Here is a 13,820-nt window from a genome sequence, read left to right as displayed (position 1 = left end):
TGGACAAGATGACCTTCAGAGCTCCCTTCCAACCTCAATCGTTCTGTAAGCAAGCTCCAGTCATTTTAGTAGGTTTATTTCTAAAAGCCAAGCAAAGTTTGATGCTTAATATAAATGTTCTGCATAACTTTAAAGATACCCACTCACTGTAAAACTGCGATTTCTGGAGGCAGACTATGGCTTGCTCAGAAAGTTGGGCAGGAATTCTAAAGGGGAACACTATTATGCTTGTCCATATGCACCCATTATTATTAGAAGCAGCAGGAGAGAACAGGCAGAAAAGATGCTACAGGAACTCTTTCAGGGAGTTTTCCTAAAGTAGAGAGGTTTTGAACTTTGCATTAGCATGGCACTGGCTCTATAATGCTCTTAACTTATCTCTCTCTTCCTACCCAATGATGAGTACTTCCCTCTGTGTCAGCAGTGAGGAACTCAGCCTGGAAACTGAGTTAGATTTGGAGACACTCCTACGGTCCAGAGATTTATTTGAAGAATTTCTGGAATTAACCCCTTTTATTCCTCCTTCATGTCTCATGATCTGAAACTCTGTTTCTTCCCATTTTAACACCACTGTAGCTATTTCTTTGACTTGAGCTTAGTAACTCATGCTTTTTTCCCCATTCCTTTTAAGCTTCAGATGTATGTTCTCCATATGACAGTACAACATTATGGGTCCCAAATGATCCAACTGTGAGTGAGTTACAAATTCAGAGTGTGTCTAGACATACTATTCATGTTATACCTCTGAAACCACAAAGACCTTTAAAACTATTGATTCAGGAAATGCTAAAGAATTTTCTGCTGTCTTGTGAGGGATAATGCAGGGTTGTTATTTGAAGGAGGAGTTCTTACCCAAGACTTTCTAATGCTCAGTTTTGCTTGTTTAGTGACTGGGAAAAGGGGCTACTTGGCCTATACATTTCCTGACTGCTCTTCTTGTGCATAAGCTAATTTCTTTTCACTGGAGACCTATGTAATGTCAACTAGTTTACCTGATTTCCTGATTTATGAAGAACATATTATTTTTAGTTTTATGTCATAACTAATCCCATACAAATGCAAAAAGTGAAGGGGTGAAAACAGACAATTATTTACTTGCCCAACACAATAAACGCATTATTCCTTTTGCACCCTGCTTAAGTATTGCAAGAGAGGATGAACAAACAGATTGGTCTCCTCCCACCACATATCTGCATTGCCAGCACTCAGGGAAATAAAGACTGCATGGATTAAAAAGTTGCAAGGGTAATATTAAGGCATAAGCTGCTGAAACAGGAGCATGCATTGAAGAGGTCTCAGTTCAACAGTATCAGTCCTATTATGAGCAATGCCAGCCTCACTGCTAATGCGGAAGCCAGGGATGAGAATGCAGGTAAGCTCTTTCTATACCAGGGCATGAGCAAATCACAATGAATTGCAGCCATTGCCACAATTTAGTACAATACATTATTTCTATTTTTTAAATCTTGACTTTTGAAAACTGTTTTACTCTTCACTGCTTGAGACAGAAGTATTGGAGTTCTTTCAGCACTGCCTATGAAGTGACTTTACTGATTTTGCTTATGGTTTGAAATCTATTTATGATGCACGTTTGAGGCAGTATTTGCAGCTCCTAAGGTTTCTGTGAATAAGATTCACAAACATTTAAACAAACTCTCCAGAATATTTTCCCTGCCTTTCTCTGAATCACAGTTTGTGCATATGCAATTTATTACTGTCAGGCTGTTAGACAGGCTGATCATGTGGGAATTGACCATTTCATTTTCACATAATAACAGCCTTTGCCTTTCATTGTCACATAGAAATAGCCCTTGCACTGGCACCTTGATGATGCTCTTTCTTCCTCAGTTTGCTTGATTAGATCTTTTGATTGAAGTACTTGAAAGACATAATTTCATAAATACACTTGAAGCAATTCCATACAAACCACCTCATCCTCCCTAAATCATTCTCATTTTATTGCTGAATTTTCAAATACCATTAAAAAACATTACATTATGATAGGTCAATTATTGAACTGTGTACCCTGTAGACAATTCACAGTGCTGTCTGTATAAACGATTTCTTGTTCCTAATTAATGGTAGGATAATAAGACAATCTTAACTTAGAAAAACACTTTAATTTGTGGAGTTCTCTAACCAAACGTCCTTCTGCTTTGTTATAAAGATGCAAACTGTTTTATTAAAATGGAAATGGACTGTAGGTCATCAAACTTGTCTGAATATTGTTTGTACTGATTACTTATTTTTATTTTAGTATGCACCTTAACAGTACCATAAAAAATTATTTGTGGCTATAAATATATAGATCCATTCTAACAACAAGAAAAAACTTGAACTTATTTCTGAACATTTCAGTAAAAGAAGCTGGTTGGTGCATGAGCAATGTGGACACCCTATTTAAATAGCCTGTGGACTTAAAGTATTTGGCTTTCATATATGCTCTGACTGGTAGCTCTGTACTATACATGAGACAATATTTGAAGGTAAAGGTAGTATCTTTATTTCTATTTGACCAGCTGGTTTAGCTGGAAATATTAAACTGGTTTGCAAGCATTTGCCTAGATTTCTCCAATAAAGAGCTATTATACCTTCCTACAAAATTTGTCCTGTCATTGTCCTTGAACCATCATGGCTACAAGAAAATGACACTAAACCTCTCTACGATATGCCAGATACAGTTTAGTTCATGCCTAGAGTAGGAAATGACTGTAGTAGTCCTGGATGTCTGGTGGCAAGTAATGACATTTAGTAGGAAACTGTCAATATCATGATCAATGCAAAAAGTATTTTCTTATGCACATGCATGCACAGTCTTGCATCCCTATTCACTGATTCTTAAGTCCACGAGTGCTTATTATTTCTTTTTTTTTTTTCCTTTTACTCTTTACCAAGCAATGGTATTTCTTGAAAACCAACCCTCCAAAAAATCTTCAATTGTATTTTATAAAAAAATAATCTATGGACTACACTGCAAGAAGATTAAAAAATATGGAAGAAATGTTAAGCAAATGTGTATGTCTGGATCCAACTTAATTTTCCAGCTCTGAGCTTCCATGGAAAAGAAATAGTACTGTCATTTTCTATTTATGTTACATATGCTCACAGGCAAATTTTACTTTTTTGACTCCATTATTTGAGTCAGTATGTTGATCTAATTTATTTTATTTTATAGCTAAGTTCTATCTCATGAAAAAAAGGTTTGCACTGCATATACAGTAACTGAAGTGGTCTCATGTTGTCACTATTTTTTCTTCTCTTTCTAGGTGATGTCATTGTCTATATTAATGAAGTTTGTGTCCTTGGACATACTCACGCAGATGTAGTCAAACTCTTCCAGTCTGTTCCCATTGGTCAGAGTGTCAACTTGGTGCTATGTCGTGGATACCCTTTGCCCTTTGATCCTGAAGATCCTGCCAACAGCATGGTGCCACCCCTTGCAGTAATGGAGAGGCCTCCGGTAGTGGTAAATGGAAGACATAACTATGAAACTTATTTGGAATACATTTCTAGGACTTCTCAGTCTGTTCCAGATGTAACAGATCGACCACCACACTCCTTGCACTCCATTCCAGCAGATAGTCAGCTTGATAGCACATTCCCACCACCTGCCCATGATGATAATGTATCAATGGCTTCTTCTGGGGCCACCCAAGCTGAACTCATGACCTTAACCATTGTGAAAGGGGCCCAGGGCTTTGGCTTCACTATAGCAGACAGTCCTACAGGACAGAGGGTGAAGCAAATTCTAGACATTCAGGGATGTCCTGGTTTGTGTGAAGGTGACCTCATTGTTGAGATCAACCAGCAGAATGTACAGAACCTGAGCCATGCAGAAGTAGTGGATATACTTAAAGAATGTCCTGTTGGAAGTGAAACTTCTTTGATTATCCATAGAGGAGGTAAGTTTGGAAAGTCTGTACAATTACGAAAATGTGTGTAAAAGGTTCTAAAACATAAGACATACATATACTCACTACATCCATGTGTGCTAGATTGGAAATTAATTTCCGTGTTGCGGGAGATAACACCATTGGTTCTGGAAAACTGTGTCTGCAATTAAGTATCTTAGGCAAAATCTAACAGTTTGTTGTACATTCCTTTTTGTTTTTAGTGTCAATGGTCCCATCTCTGTATAAGGATAGAACTAGAGCAGTTCCAGACCGTTCACCCCGTAATATTTTGTATGGTGTCTGCAGCAAACTTATAGTCCCAAAGCAGTGCTGCAAGCTTTAGATATAATTGTATATATTGACTCATTAAGGTAGATAAAAATCAGAGCAATCTGTTAGCCCTTTACAAGATTATTGGTTTTGACAAGCAATTTTCCCTCCTTTTCCTTCATTGTAAAAGTATTGTACAAAAGTTGTTTTATTTCTTTCTTGACAACAAAGACCCATAATAACTTTTGTCTTTTTTAAAAAAATAGCTTCCAGCAACTTAGTTTTTCTGGCCAGCCTGACACAGTAAGCTTGAATATACACCACCAGCAGGGGAGAGTCAGGACTTATCTGTAAGGAAGCAATAACAACAGAAGTCTTAATACCTTGATAGTGATAATTAATTTAATATATTTCAATATTTTAGTCAAACTATTTTTCTTCAATGATTTGAGATGAGCATCCATCACTATTTATTACCTGAAGCAAATAATATTTTAATTTCTTTAATCAAATATCTTTGTTCCTTTAAAGGCATTCGTGTGTCACTGAATGTACGTTACTCTGTACTTCAAAAGAAAACGAAAGAGGATTCTATAAAAAAAAACTGATTACTTTCCTTCTGAACAGCAGAGGTTGGGAAGAAAAGCTTTAGTGTTTGTGTATGCCAAACGTTAGTCATTAGAAAACCTAGAAATCCTTAGAACAAGGAATATAGTAACATTTTATAAAATTGCAAAAATAATAAACATAGGGTGATTTAAATATCTGTAGATTCACATAGTCAATAAAGTACTTTTCATATCTGTATTTAAAAAAATGATTTATAAGAGACAGAATCTGACATTTCTTTGGAATGAAACCAAATTAAGAGTGATAAGTAAAGGTCAATTGGTGTCACTATAGTATATAACCTTGGAGAAAGTTAATTGTTGCGGAAGAGCTATATTAGTTGGTATTAAATCTGGTTTTATCTAACATCCATTAAGAAACTGGAACACTGGAGTAAGCAACATTTTTTCTGAAGATACTTACAAATTAGGGAGAATTGCATAGTAAAAATAAAAGAGTATAGAGGGGATTTGAAGGGTTAATGTAACCCTAAAAGGCAGGATTTTATTTTGAAAAATGCAAGCTAATCCCCCTCTAGAGGAAAACAATTCAGAACACCAATCTTCAGAGAGAAGTGGAGTGTGAAATCCAGTATGCTGAAGAAGCCTGGGTAGCAATAGAGAGAAAATGGATACTTCTGCAATCAGTGCAGGACAGTAGTAGAAAAAACCCTGAAGCAGCAACATACTCAAGCCCATGAGAATAATTCCTCTGTCTCAGATAATTTCTTCTTAGAGCATCGATTCATGATCAAAACAAGTTGATCAGCCTGATAGTTTAACAAGTTCTGGTACAGTAACTGCACTGTGGTTATTTCCTACATATCATTATGGCAGATAGGAGAATCTGCATTGAGCTCAACCCTCAAAAAAAGCAGTTTAAATTTACACCATCTTGCCTTTTGCCAGCCAAACACTGAGGTACAGATAGTTACCCTAGTTCAGCTGGCACAAAATACGAGGCCCAAATGCAGTGACCTGTTCCTGAGTCTTAACCCTCTGTTGCTGGGGCAGGGGGTGGTTGGTTGCTGTAGAGAATGCAAAGAGAAAGAAAGCATGTTTTGTTCATGGTAAAACAATGACTAAGACTAAGGCAACTCTTTGGAAGTTCTACAGAGTGATTAAACTTAATGGTGGGATACAGAACAAGTGAAAGTTTACTATCAGAAATTTCTGTAAATCAGAAATAAGGAATATACCTTAATGCAAGGTTGTTAGACTCTGAAATTAAAGAAAAGGTTTTTTTGTTTGAGTGATTCAAAAGAAAATAAAAAATACAGTGTATGAGACAAACCTACTCTACCTGACAGATGGCTAAATCATAGGTTAACAGAAATATGAGAACTGTTTTAAGGTGACAACCTGGGGTTTTTTTCATAATTTCATAGGAAGAGGGAATCCATGTGACCAAAGGTACAACTATAGTGCAGGTAATTATATCTATGCTGGTCGTCATGTCTCCTTTTATAGTCTTTGGGCAGAAACAGGGCTTTCTGGGGTGAAATTCATGTCATTCCAATGTAGATGTTTCAAATAAGTCAGATGTATCCTGAAAGCATGTATTCTACTCGACTGGCTATAAAGGGAAATGAGGATGACTGATTCACATGCATGTGTCTATCCCACATTTTATGAATAAGAAACAGATGATAAGATTTGGTCGTGTGAGATAATCTGAACACAAAACAAAATTCTAGTGCTTTTAGAAACCTGCTATGATTCTAAAATATTTAGTCTCTGACACCGGTGAAGCAGGCATAATTTCTTCTTACTCATGGATCCAGTTTTTATTTCATTATCTCTAATGTGTAATGACACTTGGATAATACCATTCTTTTCCATCATTACCCTATGCATCCTGTCTTTAGCATTTCATTTTTAAGAGGTAGTACCAAAGTACTATTCCTGCATGTGGAGGAGGAAGGCTGTGTTTTGCATAAGGTTATGTGTTGCCTTGTAACATACTCTGTCTCTGATTTGAATATGGCCTGACTGCATAGTTCACTGTGGAAAATCCTTTTTTGTAAGTGACTTAATTTCTCTCTCTCATCCAGCAATCTTATCTACATTGCAGACAAGAAACAGATCGACATCGGCTGAGATGTATTCTCACTATAGGAAAAAAAATTCTTATACAGGAAAAAATGCTCTCTCATGCATATAGTATGCTTCTACAGCATTTCAAAAGCCATTGTCCCCCAAGCTTAGGAGGTCAACAGCCAGAGTATGCAGGGCAAGGAAAGGCCTGCATGTTTCAAAAATATGGAGGGAATAGCAGTACTCAAATTTAAAGCGGCCACTAAAGAAAACTGAACCAACACCAAACAGAGACTTGTCATAGGGTACCATCCAGCTGGAGAAGTCCCACTGAATTTGTAGTGTACTTGTTTTAAAACTTCTAAAGAAGAAGTAGTAATTTACCTGCTCATTAAAAAACAATCATTGAAATAATATCATTGTAAGAAGAAAATACTAGGCAGCACTTTTTTAGATGACAACTATGACACGCTATGGCTACAGATCTTACAATCTTATTTCTGTTTATTAATCAGGTTCTTTGCTAAACACAGATGCACTGCTTAGTTCAATTTCTTTGCATCTGTTTTTGCTGATAGGTTGGGTTTTTTTGCCATATAGTTTCCATTGATTACTATAAGATGATGGAAGTGTTCATATTGGGAAAAAAAAAAGATAAAATTAAAAGATTCTGGGAAAGTTTTGCCTAAAAAAAAAGGAAAAATTAATAGTAAAAAAGAAGGGAAGAAAAAGATATGAAAATGTTTGTCACGCAAACAGATTTACCCCTTTCCAGCTTTGCTTCAGCCTTCACACTTCATCCTCAGCTTCTGCAGCAGTCTGCATTGAGCATAGGCTGCTGGAATAGTGTGGAAGAGCTCTCAAAAATCAGTCTTTCTGAATGTTGATAGAGTAGACATTCTGCATTAGTCTAGAACCACTGAAAAAAGCACTAAGTGGTTGAAGCAGTATGTCCCAAATTTATGTAGAGCAAAATATTCACTAATAAGGACACCAAAAATTGTTTTTGGCATGTTCTACTAAATGAGCTATCCAAGTACCTGACATATGCCATCTCTTTTGGAAAGTACCGTTTTAACGTATGAACCTATAGACAGGAGCCCAGCCCCAGAAGTGTTCCTGCCTAAAAAAGAACTGACACATTCAAATGCAGACCCATCAAGACAATGTCTGAAATACTGTTGTTAAGGAAACCTGAAGACAACCCAGGACTAATGAAGCTATGTCGACACCTAAACAAGTGCTGTGGGTGAAGCATTAAAACTAAATGCAAGATGTGGGATCCTGACAAAGTTCCTACATTAGACAGTTATTTTAAAATGGTGGAATCCAAACAGGTTCTGAGAAACTGGGACTGTTAGTATGAAACTAATCCTCCTTTGTTGGATGCGGAAAGTAACCTTGCCAGGAAAGATGAGGTACTTAATGCTTCCTTTGCCTCAGTCTTTAATAGTCAGACTGGTCATCCTCGGGGTTGTCAGGCCCCTGTGCTGGGAGATGGAGATAGTATGCAGAATGAAGTCCCAGGTGTTGAAGAGGTGGCAGTCACTGACCTGCTCCTTCACCTGGATATTCACAAGTCCATGGGGCCAGATGGGATCCACCCAAGGATACTGAGGGAGCTGGCAGAGGAGCTCACCAAGCCACTCTCCATCATTTATCAGCAGTCCTGGTCAACCGGGGAGGTCCCAGATGACTGGAAGCTAGCAAATGTGACGCCCCTCTACAAGAAGGGTCGGAGGGAGGATCCAGGGAACTACAGGCCTGTCAGCCTGACCTCGGTGCGGGGAAAGGTCATGGAGCAGATCATTTTGAATGCCATTACGCAGCATGTGTGGGACAACCAGGGGATTGGGCTCAGCCAGCATGGGTTTATGAAAGGGAGGTCCTGGCTCACTAACCTGGTCTCCTTCTATGATAATGTGACCTGCTTAGTGGATGAGGGGAAGGCTGCGGACGTTGTCTACTTGGACTTTAGTAAGGCCTTTGGCACTGTCTCCCACAGCATCCTCCTGGAGAAGCTGGCTGCTCACGGCTTAGACAAGTGCACTCTGCACTGAGTTAAAAACTGGATGGACAGCCGAGCCCAGAGAATGGTGGTGAATGGAGTCAAATCCAGTTGGTGGCCGGTCATGAGTGGTGTTCCCCAGGGCTCAGTGTTGGGGCCGTTCCTGTTCAATATCTTCACTGATGATCTGGATGAGGGGGTTGAGTGCACCCTCAGTAAGCTTGCAGATGACACCAAGCTGGGTGGAAGTGTCAACCTGCTGGAGGGCAGGAAGGCCCTACAGAGGGACCTGGACAGGCTGGATCGTTGGGCTGGAGCCAACAGTATGAGATTCAACAAGGCCAAATGCCGGGTCCTGCACTTGGGTCACAACAACCCCATGCAACGCTACAGGCTTGGGGAGGAGTGGCTGGAGAGCTGCCTGGAGGAAAAGGACCTGGAAGTGTTGGTTGACGGCCGGCTGAACGTGAGCTGGCAGTGTGCTCAGGCAGCCAAGAAGGCCAACAGCATCGTGGCTTGTATCAGGAATAGTGTTGTGAGCAGGAGTAGGGCAGTGACCATGCCTCTGTACTCGGCACTGGTGAGGCAGCACCTCAAATCCTGCGTTCAGCTTTGGGCCCCCAACTACAAGAAGGACATCGAGGTGCTGGAGCGTGTCCAGAGAAGGGCAACGAAGTTGGTGAAGGGTCTGGAGAACAGGTCTTATGAGGAGCAGCTGAGGGAATTGGATTGTTTAGTGTGGAGAAGAGGAGGCTGAGGGGAGACCTTATTGCTCTCTACAACTACCTGAAAGGAGGTTGTAGCAAGGTGGGGGTCAGTCTCTTCTCCCTAGTAACAAGCGATCGGATGAGAGGAAATGGCCTTAAGCTGCACCAGGGGAAGTTTAGGTTGGATATTAGGAAAAACTTCTTCACCGAAAGGGTTGTCAAGCACTGGAACAGGCTGCCCAGGGAAGTGGTGGAGTCTCCATCCCTGGAGGTATTTCAAAGAAGGGTAGATGTGGTGCTTGAGGATATGGTTTAGTGATGGACTTGGCAGTGATAGGTTAGCAGTTGGACTTGATGATCTTAAGGGTCTTTTCCAACCTTAACAATTCTATGATTCTATGATTCTATGAAAACAGAGCCAGAGGACTGATGTACTGTCCATACTGGTTAATTATTAGCCCACTCCTGGCATAGGACTGCAATAAGCCAGCAGCCAGTTTTACTCTGGCACGCTATGGGATATAGCATGGGCCCCATGCACTGCACAAACAGTCAAGATGAGGAAGGAGAATTTAACTGCGTAGATGTAAACTGTGAGAATAAAAGGATATCCGAGTATCTTTCTCAGATTTTATATAAACCCCAACAGAAGTTTATAACTCCTTAAGACTGCTAACAGGTACCAGTACATCACACGAAGCATCAGCAATTTCCAAAACAGCCAGAAATTTCATTAAAAAATCTCTGCATATTCCAGCTCCTCAAAATGAGTAGACTTCAATGGAAGGAACACTACAGTCTCGGTGCCCCCTCTGTGGACTGATCTCAGATTTACGTCTCTACCACAGAGAATTTTTTTTGTCCAGGCTTGCTAGAAGATGTCTTTCACTTCCTTTGATCAGGAAAGCTTGTGCTTCTTTTTCTCCAAGTTGTCTTCTATCTTGGGAAAGCTGCACAACATAAAGCTGCAGGCAGCACCATCACTCTAGTCTGGCCCAGGCAGTTCTGATCTCCTGGGTCCATGACTTCAGCCCACCTCTGAGGTCTTCAGAGCTTTGACTCTGCTTCTGCAGTTCTTCATTCAAAATATTAAGAAAGTACCTGGTGCGAACTGGAGACCCTGTATCTCATGGCTTACTCATCCCCAGTTCAGGACTTCCTAGCCAACAGTACTGAGGGTTTGAAGAAATAAAATTATTAGGAGGATAGTGTAGGTTTTTGATTTGCGACTTATGGAGGTTTTCTACCGTCCTACTGTCTCTAGTCTTTTACATCCCTGAGACACTGGTGAATTTTTTCCTTCCAGTCTCTTCCTAAAGGAACCCATTCTTGGTTTAGTTGCTTCCTATGGGTACCCTGAATTAATTACAGTCTGTTCATGTTTACTTTGTCCATCAAGTTATGCTTCTTTTGTTGTCTCTGAGAAGAAATATTGGGAGATACAAGGTCTGATAGTTCTCCTGCTTCCTGCCATACTTTCTCCTCTCCAGACAGTTACTCCAACTGTACATTTGCTCCTGATTCCTTTTCTCCCATTTCTTGAGAGTATTCTAATGTTGAGAAGAACTTAGATCCATTTGGCAACATCTGCATTTTTATCCCTGCTGTATTCTTAAATGGCACATATATCTTTTGTTTGTGAGCTTAAGGGACATCTGATTCCACAAAGGGAATGTGCACATGAACGTAGTAGTGAGCCACTGACTCATTTGACAGGAACCATGTGAACCATTGATACCTAGAAGTCAATGACATAAACAACTTCTGTCCCACATGCTGCTAAAATATCCTCCTTCAATTTTCTCTTTCTGATTTATCACACCATTTTGCCTTGTCATCCCTCTATGGAGTGCTCTGTTGTTCTTTGGTCTGTCTGCTTTAAAACTGATGGAAAACAAAGGTTCATATCTGACCTTTCTCCTTTCCATCTCAAAATTATGAGCTTTTATATGACATCTTAAATTTAGCAGTTTCCTCAGCATTAGTTCCCTGTAAATGTATCCTTCTTATGCTGACTTTTGAGTTGTTTCATTTTTTGCTCATTTTTGTTGCTGTTCTTATCTAGTAATGCCAGAAATATTTAATGATCAAAAATGTTATGAGGCATGCTACCTTGTCCACTTCATTGACTTTGCTGTTAGATGTCATGTTGCCCTTTTCCCCACCTCCAGGCTTGGCCACTTGTCCCTTCCTACCTTCCCTACACAGAAATCAATATTTTGTGCAAGGTAGTTTCATAACAGCCTTGTGAGAGGCGCAGTTGTCTTTCCTGTGTTAATTCCAGAAGTAAATTCTCTGAAAGATTTTAGAAAACACTGTTCCCATGCAAGAAATACTGCTGTTATATTAACATAACTCCTGGAAGTATGGCCTTCCAAAATCATTTTTACAAGGCATGTCTCACCTTACAGAGTATCGTATTTTTAGCTGTGAGATATGTACTCTCCTAGTAAACTTCAAATTATTTACATCCTTTTTGTCCTACACACTGAAAATGTTTTATACTTTGGATTAACTTGAAATATTTTTTAAGCATCTTGTTGTAATCATCTGGTATAAAATGTATTTTAATAAATATTTTACATGTTATAGCAGGTAAACTAAAAAAAAGTTACATATATAGCTTAGTTTATGAAGGGATTCAATCTAAATCTTGTTAGTAAGAGAAATGGTAACCTCTCAGTAGTACAGGGAATGACAAATTTGAGCAGAGGGAGCCATGGCAGGAGACCAGTTATCCTAAAATTCACACTGATTAGACTTTCATATATTTTCTTGTATAGCTCAGATTAGCAGTGAAACAGTGTGCAATTGCTTCCAGATTTCCGAATAAAAGAAAAAGTAGCCATAGACATCCTTAATGAATATGGATTCTTGAAAAAATAGACATCAATAATAATTAGTAGCTATTACACTGTATTAATGGAAGTAGTATTAATTGTGTTGCCTTTCAAAGTGGTAGTGTTATGGTTTTGCTGCTTCTTTCTTATTAATGTTTGTGCACTATGTGGTACATTTGTGGATAATTTTGCAAAGCATTAGATAAATCTTTTTTACATATATTGCATAGGGTTTTTATGACTATTAGCAAACATTTTGTTTTAAAAGTACTTTTACTTTTGGTGAAACTGTTTTCTAATGTAGGCTTATATGGTCTGTATTAAATTTGAACAGTGCCTCTATTAAAACTTATGGGGACACTTCTCCCAGGGATGTGTGTGCCTAACTCTTGCAGACGTTAAGGGGAGTTAGCTTGCACACTGGAGAAATAGGTCCCTTTAGAAGACCTTTTAGCAAAAAGAAATACAAGTGCATAGACATAGATTCTCATCATTGCATGTCATAAATAGGTAACTAGCATTGCTCCAATGGCTATTTTGCCTTTAAATTCTTATGCCCAAGATGAGGCTACATACAGAAAGCAGTCAGACATTATCATTATTAGATCTACACAGAGACTTGCCATGCACCTAGGCTTTTTGCAGAGCTGCAGGAACTCTGCCTTAAGGACAGGCAACTACTTGTCCCTGCTGAGGAGTGCAGGGCACATTTGTGTCTGGTAGCTGCAGCCCACGTCACTGCTAGAACCCAAGACCTCTATTGGCAGCACTGCAGACTGATTTCAGTCTTACTGATATTAGTTTTTCAATTAATACTAATTGAAGAACAGTTTGTTTGAGAAAACAGACTTTTTGGCCTGCCTACACTGGAATCTGGCCAAGCCAGAGAAGTTTCTCCTCTGTTCTTACACGCAATATTGTCAGAAAACTAGCCAGGTTATGATGGACTCTGTATCTCAGTGAATAATGGCAGCTTTTGAAGCCAAATAGCTCCCAAACATGGTACATGGGAGAACCTTCTGCAATACTGGGGCATGAAGAAACTTGGGTTTTTTCCTAATTGCCCATAGTCTAGGCTCTTAGTGAATCTAGCCTTCCTCAGAGGAGATCTGGGAGATCTCAGCCTAAGGAGGGAGAACTACAGAGCCGAACACAAAAAAGTATCATACAACCTGTGCTTGTGTACTGAGGCATGTCTAAAGTTTAGTCTAAATGTGTTGAACAATGTTTCTGTTGGTTCAGTATAATGTAATGTCCTATTAAACAACATTTGTTGGGTTTCCAAATCTGTTGTCAAAGTACATTGTGTAGACGTTGTGACGTGGCGATTTGTAATATAGTGCAATATTTTATAGTAATAAAGTAAGCTAATACACTATGAAACAAATGAGTACATTATCTATTGTGCTACAGACACGAGACACAGCACTGGGGAGACGGGAAGGCGTGATTTTCAG

The 13,820-nt window shown here is 39.2% G+C and overlaps 1 protein-coding gene across 6 annotated transcripts in view; it reads left to right on the top strand.

Annotated features, from left to right (window-relative positions):
• The window catches only part of MAGI2 (membrane associated guanylate kinase, WW and PDZ domain containing 2), a 762,823-nt gene that overhangs the window by 638,232 nt on the left and 110,771 nt on the right, over positions 1 to 13,820 (top strand). For all 6 annotated transcript variants that reach the window (XM_075081471.1, XM_075081469.1, XM_075081468.1 and 3 more), the window contains one exon: positions 3,267 to 3,902. In XM_075081471.1, coding sequence (XP_074937572.1) covers positions 3,267 to 3,902 — 636 coding nt within the window. The remainder of the gene's footprint in view (positions 1 to 3,266; positions 3,903 to 13,820) is intronic.

Source organism: Phalacrocorax aristotelis, chromosome 1 (assembly GCF_949628215.1).
Source record: "Phalacrocorax aristotelis chromosome 1, bGulAri2.1, whole genome shotgun sequence".
In the NCBI taxonomy this organism is placed as follows: Eukaryota; Metazoa; Chordata; class Aves; order Suliformes; family Phalacrocoracidae; genus Phalacrocorax; species Phalacrocorax aristotelis.
Note: the sequence above shows the minus strand (reverse complement) of the source record. Positions and strands in the feature narration are given on the sequence as shown.